The following is a 21,641-nucleotide window of genomic DNA, read 5'->3' as shown; positions in this document are numbered from 1 at the left end:
CATGTCCTTTTCATACACCAAGGTTTGACCCGACTTGTGTCCTTATCTATGCAATAAATGTGGTGTGGATTTGAACGGCTGATCTCCCCTTTCCTCCCCGACACCTCTCAGTTTCACAATGTACTATGTTCTTTTTTTCTTCCTCTTGTGCCATCTCCTTTATCCAAATATAATCGTCATCCTGAACCACTTCACACTCTTGTAGCCATTGTATCTGTGCTCATTGACCCTGAAACATCCCCCAAACTCTGCACAAGGCCAAATAAATCATACATTGTGTCATGTCAGGTGGTATTTCTTGCGGGACAAAAGGCTTGGGTGGGCCAGCAATGTGTGGTATCAACAAGCACACTCTTCCCACCATTTTCATGTGTTCAGACCACATGCGAATGTCGGTGCAAGGCTCAACCCTAATACTTTTGGAAAACAATTGCAAGTCTGGGTTACCTTTTTTTGTTTCTGATACCATTATACTACTATTACTGGAATCCAAATAACCCCAATCAAAAATAAACATGAAAAAAAGAGGACAGAAAGAAAAGAAACATAAGAAAATACAACATTCTTATTTTTTCTCTGGATATTTGCAGCTGCGATGAGGAAGAAAAACAGTTTTTTTCCCAAACAAATGCAGTGACGTGTAGAAAGCTATTGTGAATACACTATCCGTTCCCTCGTGTCTCACCCCCTTTTCTTCTCTTGAAGGTGAGCTGGTGTTTTTGTCCACTCGGATGTCCGTAAAATGTAGCCAAGTGTTTCTGCCAATCAACTTCACTGTAGTTGAGGTATAATAAGTTACAGTAAAAGGGCCAACTAACCTCGGATCTTGGCATTTCCTGGAAAAAGTTGTGAATATATAGTTTGTCCTCTGCATACAGCTTGGATGGCCGCAGCAAAGTCTCTTCCTCTTGCCCTGTTGGTTGGCCAGTTGAGGATGAGGTCGGCCGTATTCGACAGGGCCCAGTTTACACATGATTTGAACAGTAGGACAGCCTGAAATTCATTCCCCAATACCTCAGATGAACTATGTGCATCAGTGTTAGTACGAGCAGCAACAAGCAGCGTTTACATTCTTCTGTCCGTCACAACAAAGTTTAGCAATGCATTCTTTAAGCAGACCAGTGAGTCGTTCCACAACACCGTTTGCTGGAGGATAAACTGAGCAGAAAAGAATTAACTTACCTACTGGGCATTAAGAGTAATTGAAAAGAAAACAAAAAAAGGGTTCATTGTTAGACAACACCTCACAAACACCCCATCATGAGAACAGCTCTGTAATGAGGAATTTTGCCACAGATTTAGCATCAGGAAGGGTGCATGGGTGAGCCTCAATTGGATTGGAGAATGGACACATCACAACGACCAAATAACATTTATTACACCTTTCAGCCATATTCACATAATCAATATGAAGATGCCTGAACGGACCTGAATTGTTTTCAAAGTATGCGCTGCTGTGTACTGTTGGAATGTCACAATTTGTAATAAATGCTGCCACATAATCCTGCAAATTTAGCAAAAACCAATCAGCCCATATCTCTGCAGCAGTGCCTTCTTTGGTAAAGTGTGCAGTGTAATACAGTTGTTCAAGAGAAATTGTAAGTAATTATTTTGGCATAACGGCGTTACTGACAAGTTTTATTTCCCTATTAAATCCGTGGGGGACAAGGAGCATCCCCTTTTTGTCCACAGATCCTTCTCTTCTTGGGAGCCTGTATTAGGGAGAATTCGCATAAATGCCAATTACCCTTACCTACTGAGTCCCTCAGCAGCTTTGTAACAATTCTAGGATTTATTGTTTTCACCTGGTAAGAGTGTGAGCCCTTTTCCCACTCTTACGTGTGTTTTGCTGTGTGTGTTTTCACTGTGTGTTCTTGGGCTCTGGAGCTTCACCTACTCCATGAGCACCACTTTGTGTGTTACAGAACCTTCTGTGCAGTGACACAGGTTCATCTTTTAGACTTCCCACTGACTCCATTTTCTGGTGCTGACTACTGTCCCCCAGAAAAGGTAAAGTTGCCAGTAACTTTACTTTAGTAACTTTAAACCACAGACCCAGTACACCCCATCTTACATGGAGTATTGGAAAGCGTTAACTCTTATCCCTTTTTTTTCTGTGTCTCTTGGAGCATTGTTTCGCTCCCTTTACTTTAAGACTTGGCTGGTGGCAGTGGTATCTACCCTAACTTTTCTACCGCAGTTATCTTATATAACCATGGTATTGTTTTAGGCTATTATATTAGCCTTCAACATAAACCCGCTTGACCAAATACATTTTAATTTGGCTCTGGCTGGGTTTATTCGCCATTTCTTTTTGTTAAAGTCTTTCTCGTGTTTTTCTCTGTGTGCCAAACCGGGGACGATTCCTTTGTTTGCTGTCTTTTCGCGTGCTTCTGCAGAGAAGCCCTCCTTAAGGCGCCTGAAATTCTAGGCAGGCAGGATGTGAGGGAGGGGTCTTCGGACCCCTGCCATGGGTTCCCTTGGTAACCCAAGTCGCACTGCTGTTTGAAAGGCTGAGGGGACTGTCTTTGCCAGGACAGCCATCCTGCTGTGTGATTGACAGCCAGGCTGTATGAATGGGGGAAAACTGCATAAAAAGCAGGTCTCTGGGACTGGAAATGCAGAGTCGCCACTGGAACGAAAGAACCAAAGAGGAACTGGAAGAAGAGGACCCCTACAACGACTGAACCGCCTGGTGAAGCCCTGCTGCAGGTCCGAATCTTCAGAATCCAACAACAGAGAAGATCCTCCAGGAAACTTCTTCCCTTGAGCTGGTGGGACAACCAGTTCACCCAAACTACAAGCCAGGACCACCCCTCTAGTCGAATTCACTGTACAGAGCTACAGTGGGCCGGATAGCCAAAAAGGTCGGACCCTGCTTGGGTTTTAAGGAGCGTACCTTTTATTTGTTGTTTTGCTCTGCTGCTGGCTTCTTCCCTGGGTGGCGCAGGACCCTCAAGTCTTCCTACTTCGTGTCAGTCTGACAGTCACTTCAGGAACCGTGAGCCTGCAGGAACCACCAGGAACGTCCGCTTCAGCTACAGCTCCCTCCCCGTTTTAAGTTACTGTGCAAATCCGGTTGTCCGTTTCGTTCAACCGTGGTGAAAGTGTTTGAAATCTTTCTCCAATCCCAGGGCTTGTCCTTCTCTTTGAACTAACTTTTCTATCAACCAACCTCGTCTGGAATCTGTGCCACGAACTTTACAGCAAACTACCCTGAACTGTGCGATCTTGAGCAAAAGACTTTTGACCTATTGACTTTGGCGTTAAGTCTTTGCTAACTGATCTCCTCACTGAAGTTCCTCTTGTTCAATTGCCCTAAGTACTTACATGTTTGTTCGAGTTCATTTCTAATAACTTTGTCTTTCCCTCCCTTTATAAATTGCTGGAGTGCCATTTTGCTCACACTTCATTTTGTGAGCTTAACTTGTCTGGAATTTAAGGGAAGTGGTGTGGTGTATTTATGTTTGTGATTTTTAACTTATAATAGTGAAAAGTTATACAACTGTTGAGTAAATAAACATATATTGTTTTACTTAGAAACCTTGAGTCAGTGTTTTCCTGAATCATAGTAATTGCTGTCCTTTGTGTAATTATTTGATACTGCTCACTTACTCTTGAGATAAGTCTGGCTGCTCTGCTACCACTTTAACTGCGTAGTGAAGGCTTGTACCAAAGGTGAAATTGTACTGTCACTTGTAGTCTTAATTGTGTGTGGTGTTCCCAAAGGGTACTGCATATTATTCTGCCTAACAGCCTGCCCTGGCAGTTTTATTACCTGGGCCACAGGCAGAGCATTGTATGGATCAGCGAGTTGTACCTGGTCGTGTGCAATATTGGTAAAATGTGGAAACCTGTTCAGTAACATATGGTAGGCACAGTGCTTTGTTGTTTGCTGTAGCTGCTATGTCATTGACCTGAGAAATTAAATCTGTCCTGTTGGTTTGGGCGGCACACTTTACAACTGCTAATGCAGAAGGAAGCGGCAATACATCAATCTGGAAAGTAATTCTGCGTGTTGGACCAGTGATCCGTCAGCCTTCCGAAAGCCTCTCCTTTTCCTCTTGCTAATCCATAATGCACTGTTATTGTGACATATGCAGAATCCGAATAAATAGTGTAACAACAACCTTTCAACATTTCTACAGATGTTATTAATGCCACCAGTTCTGCAGCCTGCGCATAGCAAACTCACCCTCCTCATAGCATACCACTGCTGCACCAGACTGCCAATATCCTGAGGTCGGATGACCCATTAATGAAAGTTACCTCCCTCACTTCTAAGGTGTCCTCCTTAATGTGGCGGATGTTCCCCAGCATTTCCTGATATGCAGCACAATTGTGCAGATAGTCGCCTTCCTTCACTGCATTTTCCATACATGCTGCTGGGTTTAACAGGTGACAGCACTATAGAAATTGAAGAGTTTCACAATATGACTTCACACCACGATGCACATTGAGTGGTTAGGGTAGATTTCGATTTTTCCAATATGGCAAACACTGCATGTTCCACGTAAAGAGTCACTGGACGGCCCATCATTATTGAGGATTTCTGAATGGCAAATGTTGCAAGTTCCTGCTCACATGGAAAATTACTTTGCATTACTGGGTCTAAAAGACCACTGTAATAAGCAAAAGGCTGGTGTCCTTGTGACATTTTCTGTGCAAGCACTGCTGACATAACTTGGCCATTACTATTGGAAAACAGGAAAAACGGCTTCTTGTAATTTGGGGTAGCTAATACTGGTGCGTTGTTCAGTGCTAATTTCATCTGTCCATTTAATGCAGCCTTTTACTTTTTGTGCATCCTTGAGCCCTTGTAGAAGAGGTTTCGTATAACAAGAAATATCAAAGATCAGTTTGTGTATTTGGATGCAGTGCTTTCTGCACCCTGCTGCCCTTTTTGCTGAAAACCTTCTCTCTTCTGGTGATATTATTTGACCCAGGTGCACCACTTCTTTACTTCTCTCTGACCAAACTGTAATTTGCCCTCATCTACCTTGTGCCCCTTTTTAGCCAAGTGTCAGAAATGTTACTGACTCATCTCTACACTGCTGTTCTGTGGTGCTGCACATCAAAAGACCATTGACATACTATGCTTTGTGTTTGTACATTTCCCAAGTCCATCTTCAACACTCTGTTAAAAATGCTTGGGGATTTCACAATATCCCTGTGGTAAACAAGTGTGTTTGAACCTTGTCCCTCGATAAGTAAATATGGTGAGGTATTGAGAGTGTGGGTGCAAAGGAATAGAACAAAATGCATTCTTAAGGTCCACTACTGTAAAATACGTTGTTTCTGTAGGTATGTTAAGTAGAATTGTGGCTGGATTTGGTACCACCGTAACCTACACTTCTACAATATTGTTCAATATTGTTCACCATGCTCCAAGACCCCCCCCCTTTATCTTTTTTCACAGGGTACACAGCCATATTACATGGTGATTCAGATGGCTGAATAACGCCCTTTTGCCATAACACCAAAATTGTGTCATATTTCCTAGTAAGGTCTCCCTTGACAGAGGGGTACTGCGTTACATGGGGCAACATGACCACTGGCTTCAGCTTAATGCAGACTGCTCCAACCCCCCTTCAAAAGACCACTCGCCCATCTCTTTGGACACCCCATCGAGCTCTTGCTGCAAATATCCTGGTGTTGTCTTTGGAAGGAGGCCCGTTCTGGGAAACTCTCTGTGTTCTATTGTTACCTGACAAAGTATGTTCATCTAAAACACAATTTCCCTCATGCCATCATTTCCTGCAAAAAGCTGCACATCTGTCAAATAAGTCAAATGCAGTGTCGGGTCAATGCACAAAACAGCGTGCCATTCAATGCCATCCTCATCTACACAATGTTTAATGACCTTCTCCTTTTGTGCAATAGCAGCTTCTAAATGTATGGTGATCGTGGTTCCATGTGGCAATTCCTTGATTCTCAGTGCCCATCCTAACAGCACCTGCAGCCCATAGATAAACAACACTGGATTGGAAGGTTCTCCTCGTAAACCACTGAGCGCAAAACGCTTGTATAACTGAACAAACCCATGCAGAGTACATACCTGGGGTGGAACACACTATGCCCTTGCCACAGAATAATATGGTCATGTTTACTTTGCTCATTATCACTCTACCCAATATGTTTATTGGTGTCTTTTGAAAACAATAAGGGCGGTGTAACCTTGTACGGAGCTACAACAAGGGGTAGGTCTTCTGTAAAAGGAACCAGCATAACAGCCTCAGAAAAACAGTGCGTGTCCATTACTTTGTTCAACAAGGGAAACCTTCCTTCATTAATAGAAGAGCATTTGGTAGCTTGGATGTTGACCAAAAATTAAACATTTCTGTTGCCTATGGTCAAGGTCACCTGTGGTTTCACTTGCAGGTCTGCAGTTACTGAAAGGACTGAGCACGTCAGAGGTGTCTGTGGGCTGTTCTATTGTGAATGTCTGTCACGGCATGGGAATGGGAAAGCTCTGCCCCCTAGTACGGTTGTGCCTGTGCCCTGTGGTAACAAATTATAGTTCCATCAAGGAACGGTTATCTATACATTTGTTTCTACCTGTGTTCAATAGGGATTTGATTGCGAAAGCGTTGGAATCGGTTGCTGTGTTGTTGGTCTGCACCGTCTGAACAAATTGAGGCTTTTGGCGAAATGCAGATTACGTTTGCGAATGGGGCACTTTGTGTAGTGTGAAAATATATAGGTTGAACTTTTTGGGGCCGCACCTGGGTCTGTGAATGCTGCTGATAAAGCACTGGTGGCTGTTGAATCTTTAGTTGTGGTTGTATCTGTGGTTCTATGGGGTAAAATATTTCCTGGGGCTGTGCCCGATACACTGGGATACCTGCAAGGCCATATTACTCTATTCCTGCTTCTGCATTCTTTTGCAAAGTGTCCCATCTTCCGACAAGCCCAACACTGTGCCCCAAAAGTTTGCCTCATTCCCTCATATCCAAATCCAAACCCCTTTCCCCTTTGGAAACCTCCTCGACCCTCCTGAAAATATCCTCCCGGTTGAAATTATCCTCCCTGCTGAACTTGAGGTATTTGTGGGATAGATACTCCTTGCGCTATCTGTCAGGTAAACCCTCTCTGGGGTGCCCACAGGAAACACCCAGTCTGTGGTAGTGGTGAAGCTGCCCCAACCTGTGATGAGATTGTGAGCTGTTAATGTGCTGTCCATGAGCTGCACTTGTTATCATTGCACCCTCCAGACTAAATATAGTGAGCTTATTCGGCACTAACTTAGCCTCAGCCTTCTGAGCGTCATCCATCTTCTTTTTTTCCTGGTTTTCTTTCAGTCTGCATCTTTGAGAAATTTTGATTTAAAAAACTGGAATATTCCTAGTCCACGGATATCCTGTTTCTAAGCGCCACATTTCCTGTATTTGTTGAATGTATTGTGCAGGGTCCTCATCCGATCTCATGGAAAGAGCTAAAATAGATTGCATGTCAAACGTATCTTGGTTTAGCTCCCTTATTGCATTCCATACATGTGCCCGACCGTTATTGAATGGCACTCCGTCATGAACATTGCTGCTCAGCGTTACCCCTGCATATACCGCCTTCTGCCAAAGGGCACCCGCCCGTTTCCCCACTAAAGATGCGAACTAGCTCTTTGTGTTTCCTACAGCTAAAGTCGTCTGTTAGGTTCTTTTCTCCAGAGCATAATCCACTTGCAAGCTTAGGCAGTGAGTGATGGCAAGCTATTAATTAAATTCTCCTTATCCATATTTGGCATGGGGACATACAGAGCTCCTCCTCTGCCTTTTTGTAACCATGGAAACTGCATCCTCTGCTTTTTGGGGTTACTCCATTTTATCTTCTTTGCTCGTTTGCCACTGCTATTCTGCCAGGCAATTTTCTAAGCCGCCTCCTATACGGCATCACACCTGTATACATAGGAAATTGCACATCACCTTTGTCCTCATCATCACTTTTTTCCTCACAACATACAGAGTCCTCTGCTGCCTATTCCTCATCCTCCACTGTCTGTAAGAACATTAGTGTGTTTCATCAATTAGTTTACTATCAATCTTAAACAATATCTGTCCTACTGTCCACTGATTGGTTGGCATTGTTGCGCCCAGCTGTTCCTCTTTCTCTCTTGCTGCTCTAATAAAGCTCCCTCTCTGCCTCTCTGAGGACATGCTCTATTTGCCTTTGTGCTTTCTTCGCTATATTAGATAATGCAGTGTTACTGAGGGAATTTATAGGTGGTTTATGGGGCGATGTTACTGACTTTTGTCTGCCCCTTCTTTCCTTCTTCCGTGGGTATATGTCGAGGGTTAGTATAGTCTGCTGCGGTTTGTATGGGATATGTTCCATAAGGGAGCAGGGCCTATGTAAGTGAAGCAAGGGACAGCAATGGTGTTTTCTCCTCACTCACAGGTGGGGGAGCAGATGCCTGTGCCGTGGGGCAGAAGGCTGTGCTTGTGATGGTGATGGTAGGGCAGAAGGCTGCACCTGTGCCCGTTTTTTCTCCCTCTCTATCTGCTTCACATTTAGGGGCATTGTCATTCTCTTTACCTTCCCGAGTTTGACATTTAAAAAAAAAAAAAAATCCTTTGTATTTTGCCACTAAGTGTGCGTAAAACATGCTGCCTGTGCTCTCACAACCCACTGGGCATGATATTTTAATATTTTTGCCCTATTCGTCGGAAATGTGTCACACATATGCTCCAGTGGGGTCAACATGGTGCCCTGAATCTGCATCTATATTGTTCCAACAACATCTTTTATTCAAATCTCTACACTCTCACCAACAACACAAATTTAAAATACCCCCCACATTAACACGTGTTCAATTGCTTCTGCACTTTAAACAGTGTTCAATGAATAAACAGTTCTCTCTTTTTCAAACACTTAATCACACACCACCCTACATTCTTTTCAGTCACAGATTCTTCACAACAAAATATACACCTCATAAATCGCACCAACAAAACATAAAACACCCAATCTCACAACATAAACCTCTCAACACGTTATCAGCTACAAAAACACTTCTTTAAATAATCACTCCCTCACGCCCCCCACTGAACAAGTCAAAAACACCACCCCCTAGATACAAAATATAAACAAATAATCAAAACACTGTCGCCTTTTGGGACCAAATCACACTTCCACTACTACTATGCAGTGCTGTCCTTCGTCTTATAAGAGGAGATAGTCCACATCAATGCACATTTCTACTCTATTATCACATCCCACACAACAGGGGAGGATCACCTCAATACCTTGTTTAAACACATAATACTGCTACTACGCAAAATTGCCTTTCCCTTTTCTAAAAGAGAAATCCCTTTTCTCTTCTGTATACTGTCAAGCCAGGCAGCAGCCTGAAAAAGGCATTTGTTTTATTAATGTGTGCTCCGCTCCTGCAAAGCACTTCATTTGCCAAATTGGGGCTGTTTTGTAATTTTTTGACTGTTTTAGGGCCTGCTGAGCCCCTTCTCCAAAACCCCAGCCCTCTTCCTCCTCCCCCTCTCCCCTGCTCTTATCCCAGCCTGCCCTTCCATCGTGTTTGGCCCTTTGTGTCCATATTACTCAACTCACTAGGCGAGCCCACGGCCGTTGCAGCCCCTGTGGCTAAGGGCCCCAAGACAAAGGGCAGCTCATGAAGAGGCACTTCCAGAACGTGTCTGCAGGCGTCAGCAGGGGAGGTGGAAAGCAAGCAGCCGTCATCCAGCAGGGACTAACTAGGTACGTGGGGTGCGGCCGGGAGTCGGGTGGGGGGTGACAGTAATAACTGCACCCATAAAACTGACCCACCTCTCTACTTTTCAATGTATCCATCTTTTCATCTTTCCTATCTTATAGCTTATTCCCATGTTAGACCACAGTTGTATGGTAGTCTTTCCTTGCATTTAAACCATTATGTCAGCTAGCAAGGCTATAACCACCACTCAAATTCTCCTACATATTCTTACCCCGCCAGGCACTTAGCCTTTCTCCCCACCAGCCATAGCCATAGCCAGCTTCTCACATCTATAAGGTTAGCCATCTCATCTAGATAAAATTGTGAAGTTAACATCTACCATATATAGATAGAATTGTGCAGTTTAGCATGCGTAACATCTAAACAGAATTGAGAAGTTTATCATGTACCACATCTAGATAGAACAGAGGTTTAGCATGTAACACATTTAGATAGTAATGCCAGCAAACAACCTTACTAAAACATGTAACCCCCTGCATACACATCTCAAACTCTAACTAAACACAACCATACCTCTAATGCACAACAGACCTTACGCACTTCTCTGCAATGGCTGGCATGCCATACCCCGCGTGGCCTTGCAAAGCAACACATGACGGCTCCCAAACGGGAGCCACACCTAGGCTCAGCAAGCAGTGTTGGCCGGGCTGAGGCTGCCAAGAGTACATCACGGCTCTCTTGCCTTTCTCCCGCTCAGTCCTACTAGCCTTCCTGCCCTCTTCAGATCAGCCGGGGGACCGCTCTTTGGTGATAGTGCACAGTATGGATGCTCTTTAAGATTAACATTGTCTACTATTTTGTGAAACCTAGGCCTTTTCTCCCACAATCTAGGAATCTTGAATATAGGTGTGGTTTTCTCATTGTCTACCATTTTGAGAACTAGAAAGAAACGACCAGAAAGCATAGACCCAGCAGGAAAACAGAATTCCAGGGGGGAAACCATGACCCCCAACTTAATCTTCCCTAACCAGAGGGCCAGAGGTAGGGGGGGATGGCCCGACAACCCATGTCCACATACCACTAGCCTGCAGAGGAAACATAGGTATTTCAGGACCCCACACAGGATGGGCAGGGAGGGACAAGAATCCTCTAACCTAAACATTGCCAACCCCGCCTGCATCAGCCAGGTACACATACCACTAGAGTAACACAGATGAAAACTGACACTCAACATGCCTGCCAACTATGCCGCCAAATAACAATTCCAATCACACAGGATAATCATAGCTTTTGAGCGCAAAAACGCAAAGACAAAGAGGTAAGGAAAACCTGGTAACCTAAAACCTAAACTTTCTGAAATACACTTCATACAGAAACACTCACAACCACTTCTCTGCACAGCAATTCGCAGGTACATAATTGCGTTGCAACAGACCAACACCACATGACCCGGCACAATAGCACATGGGAATTCGCAGCGACTCGAAAAATCGCACTTTAGCTCAGCGAACAGAGAAAACTGAACTGAAGCTGCCAACAGGACATCACAACTTTCACTTTCATATTCCCACTATACCCTACTAACTCCCCCCACTCCACTTTTTTCACACCCTTCTTTTCAGATCCGCCAGAGCGCCTGGGGACCACTCCGGTGGGGACAGTGTGCGGTACACATATCTGTAACATTAACTCTATAATATCAAAATAATCTACAAAACGTTGATGCAATGTTGATTCTTTATGCAGCAGTATACTTCCATCGTTCTGGATCTTCAGAATGCCCTCAATACTGAGCCCCCTCTAAACTACATGTGTCAGCTTCTCATCTCACCCCAAGAGGTCAGGCAGTCCTTTTCGATAAAAGAGGCACCTGCACACCTCTTCAGGATATGCACGTGGGAAACTGTTCTCTAAAGGCCAAAATCACTTGTGCCAAGCTTGTGGTGGGGTAGACCAGCTCCTCCGGGGCAACTGAAGGATCTCTCTGGAGCTTTCAAATGTAAAGGTGGAGATGTCCGAAAATGACCCAAAATTAGGAGACAAAAAATTCTCAAGAATAGAGTACACAAACTGCAGAAAGGACAGATTTATACCCGGAACAGCCTGGAGAGAACACAAAGAACAACTGGACACCGTCTTGCACGCCCATTTGGAGCCAAACAATATAAAGCTGCAAACCGTGATCACTGGCTACGCGTCCTATATAACACTGAAGAACCTGCTCAACCATTGGCAGATCCACGCTTGCCTCACCAAGAATCCCCCACCCTCAAACCATGACCTCATTTAGGTTCGGATAGTGTTCCTAATGGTTGGCCCGTATGAGGCATTCCTGAGAAAGAAGGTCTATACCAATTAGAATATAAAACTTTTAGATAACTCTGAGCCTTCACGTCTCACCACGATCTGACAAATGGGAAAGTGGGAAACAATAGGGAGAACAGCTACGTTGCAAAGCCCTGAACAATATAATTAGGGAAGTGAAGGAACAATGGAACAAACACAAAAGCAACATACAAACCAAGAAGGTACGTTCCTCAGTAGAGAGACACTTTACTGAACATTGCACAACTTAAGGTGATTGTATTGTAAGTGGTACGGAAATCATAAAGGGGAGGGGACCTGAACAAAGAGAACTGTAATGGATTGACAAATTAGATAGCTTGACCCCTAATGGCATGAACAAGGACTTCTACTTGGGCACTTTCCTTTTAAATGCTTCAATGTTTTGACCATCCAAGGAATGTTAGGACTGAACTAAGATACCTGGGGTTATCATTATGACACTAAGAAAACAGGTTAGCATGGCACCTATCCTAAATTTAAAAAACCAGGCCCTCCAGTTGGGTGCACCTGTTTGACATATCTGAATGTTTGACTCCTTTCAAAAAACCTCATGATCATTCAATAAATGTGATGACCATAGTAAGGTATCTGTATTTAGCATAAGGCTGCTAAGGAAATGTGTTAGAATGGAAGCATGGCATCTTTCCTGAATGTTCCATCTAGAGAATGTGGAGCGTATGCCCTCTTGGAAACAAATTAATTCACCCGTAGATGGGCATGTTCATCAGATCCACCCACATATGACAACAGAACATGACTAGATTCACTAAAAGATAGTGGGCCTCATAAGTGTGCCGGTCTGGAAACAACGGTGCCGGTAAGCTTACCAGCACCATTGTTTCCAGACCGTCACACTCCAACTCTGCCGGGCGGATGCACTCCCGTAGAGTTTTCATGGGAGCACCGGCACCATTATCAACGGTGCCGGTGCTCCCGTGTCCCCATTCCCATAGAGTTCTATGGGACTCTATGGGAATGGGGACTAACGAAATTGCCGTTGCCTGATTTTTTTCGGCCCCTGGATTTGGAATAGCCCAGTGGCACCGGGAAGTCAGGCGGTGGTAATTTTTTTACGGGTCTGGCAGCATCCCATCGGTAACACCGGCAGGGTTACCGCCGGACCCATAATGAGGCCCATTGACTTATGATTAAACTTAAAAAATCATGGGCCATCGTTTTGTCTCATTTTTCTATAACCTCTGTTAATTCATTTCCAACAACAGTACCAGGATAGTTCCTTCCCAACATCTTTTGTTTGATGGTGAGAAAATTATCAACTAATAGTGAGATATACAACGAGCAATGGCAGATCGACATTTTTCGTCATCTACCAGTAAACAAACGTGACGTCATCACATGATTGTGTGAACGCGGCATGTCGTTTATAGCAGCCATCTTGGTTTTTGCCATTAACAGTCTGGCAAAGGGAGGAGAATGTCCACGGATGCATTAGATGGTAAGTACAGTGGACAAGCAAGACATATTGTCATCTAAAATGTTAGCAGGACTACCAAATACATACTTAGCAAATGTATACTCCACAAGAATATACCCACCATTTTACAGGTGTCCTTGAACAATCAGCCATTGGATTATCTTTACAATGGGACCATTACCTCTTTTGAATACTGCCAGGATCGTCTTGTGAATTACAATCCCTAATGAGGGTAAGCTTAATACTATCAGTTTACCAGTGCCAAAGTGAATGTTTATTTTACAACACATTTCATCTTCCCGACTTAATCTCACACCCAGTTTTTTTGACCGGCAATCCTTTCAGGTTACAATACACATAGAATTTCTGAGATATACATGGGGATCACACTTTCCCTGATGGAAATACTAGACAGATACAATCACTGAATATGATTTTAGATCTTCTTTTGAAGGCAAGATCATTATTTTGAAAATTGATGAACGAATGCAACACAAGGCATTATGAAATACATGACACCTATAATTTGAATCTACCAGGCCCTATAATCTTACGTGATTCACTGGCATGCCCCAACATTTCTGAACATGATCCCTACAACTATGACTGTTTCCTTGACCTACACAGGTGAATATTAAGGTAATAAGAGCATTATGTGATCACTAAAAATGTGCTTAAGTATATCAACCCACTAAAAAAAAATGCATTCTCTATTTTAGGTTTTGCAGATCACTGTGCGGGTCCACGCACGATAGAAAAACACGATTAGTAGCTCCTGAGGAAGGGAATTGTTTTCCCGAAACGCATAGAGCACATAATTGACTGACTATGGAAATGTGTGATTATTATTTTGTAAAATTCCTTCATTTGGCACATTAATTATTAACTAGTGATTGTTAGACATTAACTTTAGGTGTGCTGGGGACGGGAGTGTTCCACAAATCTGTGGACACCTGTTTGTCTGTCTCATTTGTATTACAACTGTTGGGAAGGAAATGAACCTTTCCCACCCCCTAGGCGCTTCAGAATGAGGAGAGTCCCATATAAACACTTGCGATGTACCAGAGGGCGGGAAAGGGGGGCCGTGCTAAGAAATAACGGACACAATATTATTTATAAATGCATAGATTTAGTACACACATAGGAGACACCATTTTTGTAGTTATGGTAGATACATTCGGCCCGGAATAGCTGCATGATTAACACAGGTTGACGAATAAACCCAAATAGGCCCAAGCCCTGATGGTAAAAAGACCCGTGCTGCTAGTTCCCATAGAAACTTCTCTTTGTTCCTCAACTGTTGCAAATACTTGTTATCCCCAAAAAAGGAATGCGCCCTGCAAGACCACGAGACAGCACCAGGCGCCTCACTGGGCACATTCATCACAGCCAGGCCAAATGCAGACCTCTAACCCGCACCAAACCCATCAGGAGTTATCACACCCACAACCAACCCAGTCCAAGACCCCTGAATTCCATGATAGTAGGTGACCTCAGACTACCAACCATAAACCCAGTGGTCATAAAAGATCTGAAAGAAGACAACCATTTCACCTTATTTCAAATGGCACACTTTGGAAAACGAGGTACAGGGAGGAAAACATAATCCAAAGCGAGGGTGGAAACCTTGGGTGCAGAGAGTGCAATATGAACAGAGTGAAGAATGTGTGGGTCAGCATGATCGTAAGCCTCCCCCTGTGCTAGTCTTCGAGGTTCCCAGGTGAACGCCATAATGATAGAGTAGCATGGTCTTACCATAGTAACTGATGAGGAACAAGACCTTCAATCCCTGGTGAGATGAGCTCATGTGATGAAAGACTGACGAAGGGGCTGGGGCCAATTGCAGTCTGGCATCCCCTGTGGAGCAGGCCCATGCATAGGGTCTCACCAATCAGCCACGTGGGTTTCTACTGCATGTATGAGGTAGTAATGATGATGTGTTGCCTTATAACCTTCTGCTTGTACTGTTTTGCGACAGAACTTTCTCGAGCAGCAAAGTTCTTTGCTGGCCTACTTAATTTTCGTGCTATTAAAACTTGTTATCCTTGCAAGAAATCTCTTGCCATTCTTTCCCTAGCGGGTTGTATTTTTTCTGGCGCGAGCGTTCAGGGGTGTACCTTCACAACCCAGTGTCAGGGCTATTTTCTTCCCCGCACTCTTCTACCAGTTTAAATACATCAACCCAGACTCCTACACAGGTATGCTCCTGGCTATCGAACAGAGTTTGCCTCTTTGTTTCCTTTGCCTTATCCCCCTGGTTTCTCAAAGTCCTGAGAAGCACTTGCTCCGTTACCTTCCCCTGAATGGCTGTTAGGTGGAAGGAGCATTTATGTTATGACTCTGGGATGCCTCCAGCCAGATTGGCTGGAGCCTCCCCAGGCAGAGCTTGTTGTGGGTATACCCCTTGGGTGGTCCTGCATGAACAGAGTCAGCAGTGAATATGCATTCTGTGTTGTGGGGGTCTATTTTGGTTGTGTGACGATGCCTTAGCCAGCTTTGACTGAGTCTAGTGCACTGAAAGACTGGGGAGTAACCCCTGATCCACATCCTGTGTTGTGGGTGTCTGGCTTCTGGTGAATAGCCTGAATGCCTGTGAGCCTGATTGGGTGCTGCCTTCATGAATGCGCTAGTGTGTGATTGGCCGGCTCAGCCTGGCTCAGCCTGAGTGAATGGGGAGTGTTTATATAACAAGGGACCTCGCACTCACCTCCTGGTCAGAGGCTGAAACAAGAAACCTCCGGCTGTGGATGTCCTACAAAGGTGAAACTTGCTGAGGACCTCGACACGGCCTGGCTGAAGAGATGTCCCTTGGTGGCCTTGGATGACTTTCGGTGGCGACGTTACGGTTGTTCGGTGCTGCAGCCGCAGCACAGACCTCATGATGGCCTCTGGTGACCTGGACCCGACCACTGGACTAGACTGCAGACCCTCACCAAGTCTGGACCCTCAGGACATCATCTATGGATTTTGTTGGTGGAAAACCCACCGGCTGACAATCCTCTGCAGACAGCAACCTTGGATCTTCCCCCATGTGGAAAAGTGGATGGATGTCGTGGCAGAGGTGGCCCTTGAAGATTTATTCAGTTGTTTGGGACTTTCGCAGTCCTGGGTGTCAGGCAGCACTATGCCAGGGTAGCCTCTCTTCAGGGCAATACTCAACAGTTTGGCTTCCAGCAGTCACAAACACTCCTCCAGACCGATGGGCGACACAGATGAACTTCTTAGCTTCAAGATGTTCAGGTACTCTCTTCTGGACTCACGAACGGACAGCAGGCACACAGGACAGGCTTGCACGACACTTCTGGTGAAGAGCAGCAGTTGCACAATGTTCCCTTGTAGCTCCAAGAACAAGTCACCTATGCAGGTCTACTGGGGTTCAATCTTTGATTCAGCACGGCAGCTTTCGGATTTGATGAAGAGATGCAGCCGCAAACAACTTCCTCCAGGTGGATTCTAGGATGCAAGCTTAAGATGACTTTGCTGCTGCTTCAGGTTTCAGCTTTTGACAAGGCAAGTATACAAAACACTCCCCCCATTAACCCCTTTTCTTAGAGATGGTTTACATACTTGCTTGCCATGGGAAGCAATGAGTTCTAGAAGCTTTTATCTTATGCACCATGGCAGTCCCCGCCCCATTTCAAATTAATTAAGTTTGGGTTGGGTTGCAGCAGACACTCACAGAAGGGAAGGTTCTTTCAACAGAAGGGAAGATATTGGACCTTATCTTTTCTAATTCAGTTACCAGCCTGCCTACCTTAGAAGGGAGTTTGTCTCAATAACAGCCCCTCTTCTGATCGCAGTTTCTAATCAGCAAGATCTGTTGTCACAGAACCATCACTAGAGGTCTTATTCTCCTGCTAGGTTGGCTTAATCAGAACTGTATTCAATTCAATGGGATAGAAGAGGTGACTAATAAACTAAACATAATTGAAAAGGGAGGACACCTCCTACGTAGCAGTCTTCGAAAGGCCATAAAATGTGCATTACTGCAGTCTACATGTGCCAGTCACTGGGTAACCTCCATGGCCCATCAGCGGTTTCCTGGTTTGCATAAATATACACAGCTTCCTTGTGTGTCTCAAGTTCCAAAAGGCCAGCTACCTCCAGCTAGTTTGTGAGTGGTTCACATACAGCTTACTTTTATCTATGACCCACACCCTCCTATACAGTCATCTAGGGAATTTTCTCCACTCCAGCAGAAAAGTGTGGAAGCAACTGCTCCTTCACTTTAATCCCCAGCACCACAAGAGGAGCTCTACCCCCGTTTTACATGAGCCCCCTCATCCTGCAGGATGTTATACAGCCCACTACTTGAATCTCATACACAACTGGCAGACCCCTCAAAAATGGATGCCAAACTTCCAACCCACACAGAACAGGTGGCACAACTGCAAGCTCAACTAGAGTCACTTAATTTATTCCAACACAAGCATTGAAGTGCATATTGATGGAGACTGAATACAATCTTAAAAGGGGTACTGTAATGTAGCGTGTCAGGGGTTTGAAAACCACACCCTGCAGTAGGTCTCACAATTCATAGTGCAGCCTACATCTCATTAAACATGAGGACTTGCCTCCCTGAGAGAGAGGTCCTCATGACAATGCAAGTTTACACAGTTACCAGGGTGCTCGGATGAAAAGGTGGGAAGAACTGAACAGCACCTAGTTTTCTCCCAAGCTGTAAAAGAGCCAACATAAAAATGCTTAAAAATGACAGACTGTTACAATACGATTTACTATACAGGAGGTATTCCCCCACCTCCGATTCTCCTCTCCTACCTGTGCAAGCCTTTAGGAAGTTGAAACGTCCACATGAGTAGATATTCTTCCTTCCCCAAGTTCAGTGGCAAATGTCCAAAGACCAGAAAGCTGCCCGCCGGATGTTTGACCGATTAGGACAGACATTCTGCAAGGAGCCCGACACGGGCGGCATATGGGTGCAAAACTAAATAAGAAGGAAGATTGGAGTAGCAGCCAGGATGATCTCCCGTCAGCAGGGATGTACCACAAGTTCCACAATCCAGAGAGAAGGGATAAAGTTCCATAGAAGAAAAAACAAGGTTCCAAAGAAAAGCAAACATCCAATATCATGGTATCCAAAATAATGAGGCAATTCCAAATTCAATGTCAGATGCAAGGTCCAAAACCATGAAGTATACTGTAAACAGCCAAGAACAGCGGGAAACCCAGAAAGGAGGAAGCCAGAGTACAAAGTCATGTCCGAACCGGAGCAAGTTGAAAAAAGCAGAAAGAACAAAAGCTCATCGCAGAACAAAACCAATATCTGCTTACCTTGAGATGCATCAAGCCGTCAGCGCTTTCGCAGGAGACTGCGGGCATCGTATTGCATCCGTTCCAGAGCGCATGATGTCAACATGCCTGTTTACTTAGTGCCATGGCATCATCAAGCTCAGGCAGTTCAGGGGTTTGTAGTGCATGAGTGTTAATAGTTTGTGTCAACGCCAAGCCACTCACCAGTCAGATGGAGACTGACGAGTCCAGACGTCTCGAAATGTGGCACCCGACATGTAGTCTCAATTGTTCAGTGTACCAGTACAGACGTTAGGGTTCAACAATACATTATTAGAATTGCTAAAAAGCAAGAAAAATCTATTTGTGTAGGACCCCAGGATGGATGTTGAACATCGGTGTGATTATTCTATATGATATAAGTTAAACAAATGACATCTTAAAATTGAAAGAAAAGCGAGAGAAACGTTGCTTAATTTTTATTTTAAAAAAGTTATTTCTATCAAGAGAAAGAGGCCACAAATTACTTCCAAGGGCGAGGGTCTTTCACATCTTGCTGCATTTGAGGTTGATCAATAACGAAGCTTAAGAAAACAAAAGCAAACGTTTAAAAATTAGGAATTAAAGTTGCACTTTTTTGAATTAAGTTTTACTGTTCCCATACTTTTATTTTCAAAAGAAACCGTTCCGGAATGGTTTAGTTTTCAAATAAAAGTGTCGGAACAAGTTGAAACTTGCACTTCAGTGCAGTGCTCTAAACATTCCCTAAACCAGCAGGTGCGTTTGTTTGGTGGTTTCGATTGCGCGTGGGAGGGGGCTTTGTGATGGGGTTTGTGGGGTGCTGGGGCAGGCAAGCAGGGAATATAGTTCCACTACTTCTTTTCGTACACTTTGACCACTCCTTAAAACGAACAGAACCCCACCCTTTACTAGGCTAACCAGATTAAATATCTAAGGAAAAACCCCTTACCACCCAGCGTGCAGACTGTACCAGAAAGGGAGCAGTGCTCTTGACAGCAATGTGGCAATTCACAGTTTCATTGTCTGCGAAATGATAACGTTTACATTACTAAAAGCCAACAGTGAAACCATTGACCTTACCACTATAACACCTATAATTAAGTGATTACTTCATGTTGCGATAAAAAACAAATAAGTGCAGATAGTTGAAGGCAGAAGATGTATAAAAATGCTCAGGGAAAACTAAAACCTGACAGAAAGGAATGACTTTTCAATAGAAGTACAAAGGTCAGTTTACATATAGAATCTCATATGGTTATGTTTCATCTTTCTAGCCCCAATAAAGGGTTTTCTTTTACACTAAGGAGAGTGGCCAATACTGCAGAGGTTTGCCAAGTAGATTAAAAGCATTGGAAGTCAGTGAACCTAGTGTGCAGTACTTTCTCCATTGGCAGAAAACAAAGCAATGGAAAATGGGCACTAGTGCTCAAATTATTTTAGATTCATGATTTTGAGGAGTGCACTTCAATGGTAATTGCTCTGCAACATCAAGGAATCTTTAAAAAAACGAAAAAGTGAGCATACGAGTACTGGTGGGTAACTGCACATATGTGCACCTTTAGAGGGCACCATGCATAAATTAGACCATACTAACCAACACAGTGGGTGTGGCAGTAATGGTGAGAACAGGCGGTATTTGCAAAAGCAGTCTGTTTTTATCAGCCACCCATTAATAGCCTATGGGGCATATAAATAGTCAATGTATGTGGTTGAACACTTGAGATTTGAGCAACATTTTCTCCTCAAAACAAGCAGTGGAGGTACACAATTTAAAATGTGCACTTAAGTTTCTTATCAGGACACTAAACACTCCATGGGGCACCCAGAGAGGGTGAACAAGTCTCAGCCCCTTCGCAACTTTATTTGTTGTAGTCCATCTACAGCATCGGCAGAGAGTAAGTGGGAGGATTTTACTATCTGGGCCTCCAAGTTAAATGGCGTTCACCCAAGTTGAGCCCAACTTGAATGTGGGGCTGGAAAGTGCCTTGTAGAAGTAACCCTGGTGGCTACCAGCTTCACTGCACAGGTTTGTTCAACTTCCGATTTTACAACCAATGTACCTACAGTGCTAGAGGAACCAAAACCTGTATGCACTTTTTACTACTCCACCCTTTTTATAGACTGTTGCACTGTGGTTGGCAGAAATTGCCCTTTCTGGCAACAGATTAGGAATAACTGAGGAGTCTGCAGTCAGTTATGCTACTGTGCAGTGTTTAGCCAGAGCCTTGAAAGCAAAGGCAGCAATGAATGCCAGGACGTAGAGGCAGAGGGCAACTGTTTAGATTTGATTGAAGAATAAAGATGTCAAATCTGGTTGAATATGTTGGAGAAAATATTGACATGCTGGATATAAACTGTATTATTGGATTTCTGATTGATTAAAAACAGATTTGATGTCCATTCCCAAATAAGGGTGGAAATGGGATTAAAAAAAAGTTACAAGTAATGTACTCGGATTTTCAGAAATACTTCATGTGGTATTTCTGGAAATCTAAATGTGCTATTGCCAAATGAGAACCATCAGTAACAATACTTTTTTCCCCCCTCTCTGGAGCTTTTAATGCTGGCGTCTTTTTAAAAAAAAAAAAACTGATGTTAGTTATTAACAGATAGCAGGATAAACTGAAAAGAAAAAGATGAACATTTCTCTACAGGCTGAGAGGCTGCAGTTGTGTTACTAACCTCGTTAACCAGGAACTGCAGCTGTATTACTGCCGCAAGACTGTCATGCTGGCAGTAGCATTCGACTCCTGGCCGACCAAATCTGGCATTCAACAAGTCAAGGAACACTTGATGAAAAATTCTGTTGATTAAATATACAACTTTATGAATATGACAAAGAAGGAATACCCGTGCATAGTTTTTAATTTGTCAATATGTTTAATCTTCTGCATGCCACAAATCCTTTATCGCAGAACACTCATGCAT

At 43.9% G+C, this 21,641-nt stretch overlaps 1 protein-coding gene across 6 annotated transcripts in view; it reads right to left on the bottom strand.

Moving 5' to 3' along the window:
* STXBP5 (syntaxin binding protein 5) overlaps window positions 1-21,641 on the bottom strand; it is a 2,430,573-nt gene that overhangs the window by 2,208,334 nt on the left and 200,598 nt on the right. For all 6 annotated transcript variants that reach the window (XM_069606830.1, XM_069606829.1, XM_069606831.1 and 3 more), the window contains exon 3: window positions 21,396-21,477. In XM_069606830.1, coding sequence (XP_069462931.1) covers window positions 21,396-21,477 — 82 coding nt within the window. The remainder of the gene's footprint in view (window positions 1-21,395; window positions 21,478-21,641) is intronic.

This window comes from Ambystoma mexicanum, chromosome 4p (assembly GCF_040938575.1).
Source record: "Ambystoma mexicanum isolate Mex_15411 chromosome 4p, UKY_AmexF1_1, whole genome shotgun sequence".
Taxonomy (NCBI): Eukaryota; Metazoa; Chordata; class Amphibia; order Caudata; family Ambystomatidae; genus Ambystoma; species Ambystoma mexicanum.
The sequence above is the reverse complement of the archived record's forward strand: the minus strand, read 5'-3'. Positions and strand labels throughout refer to the sequence as shown.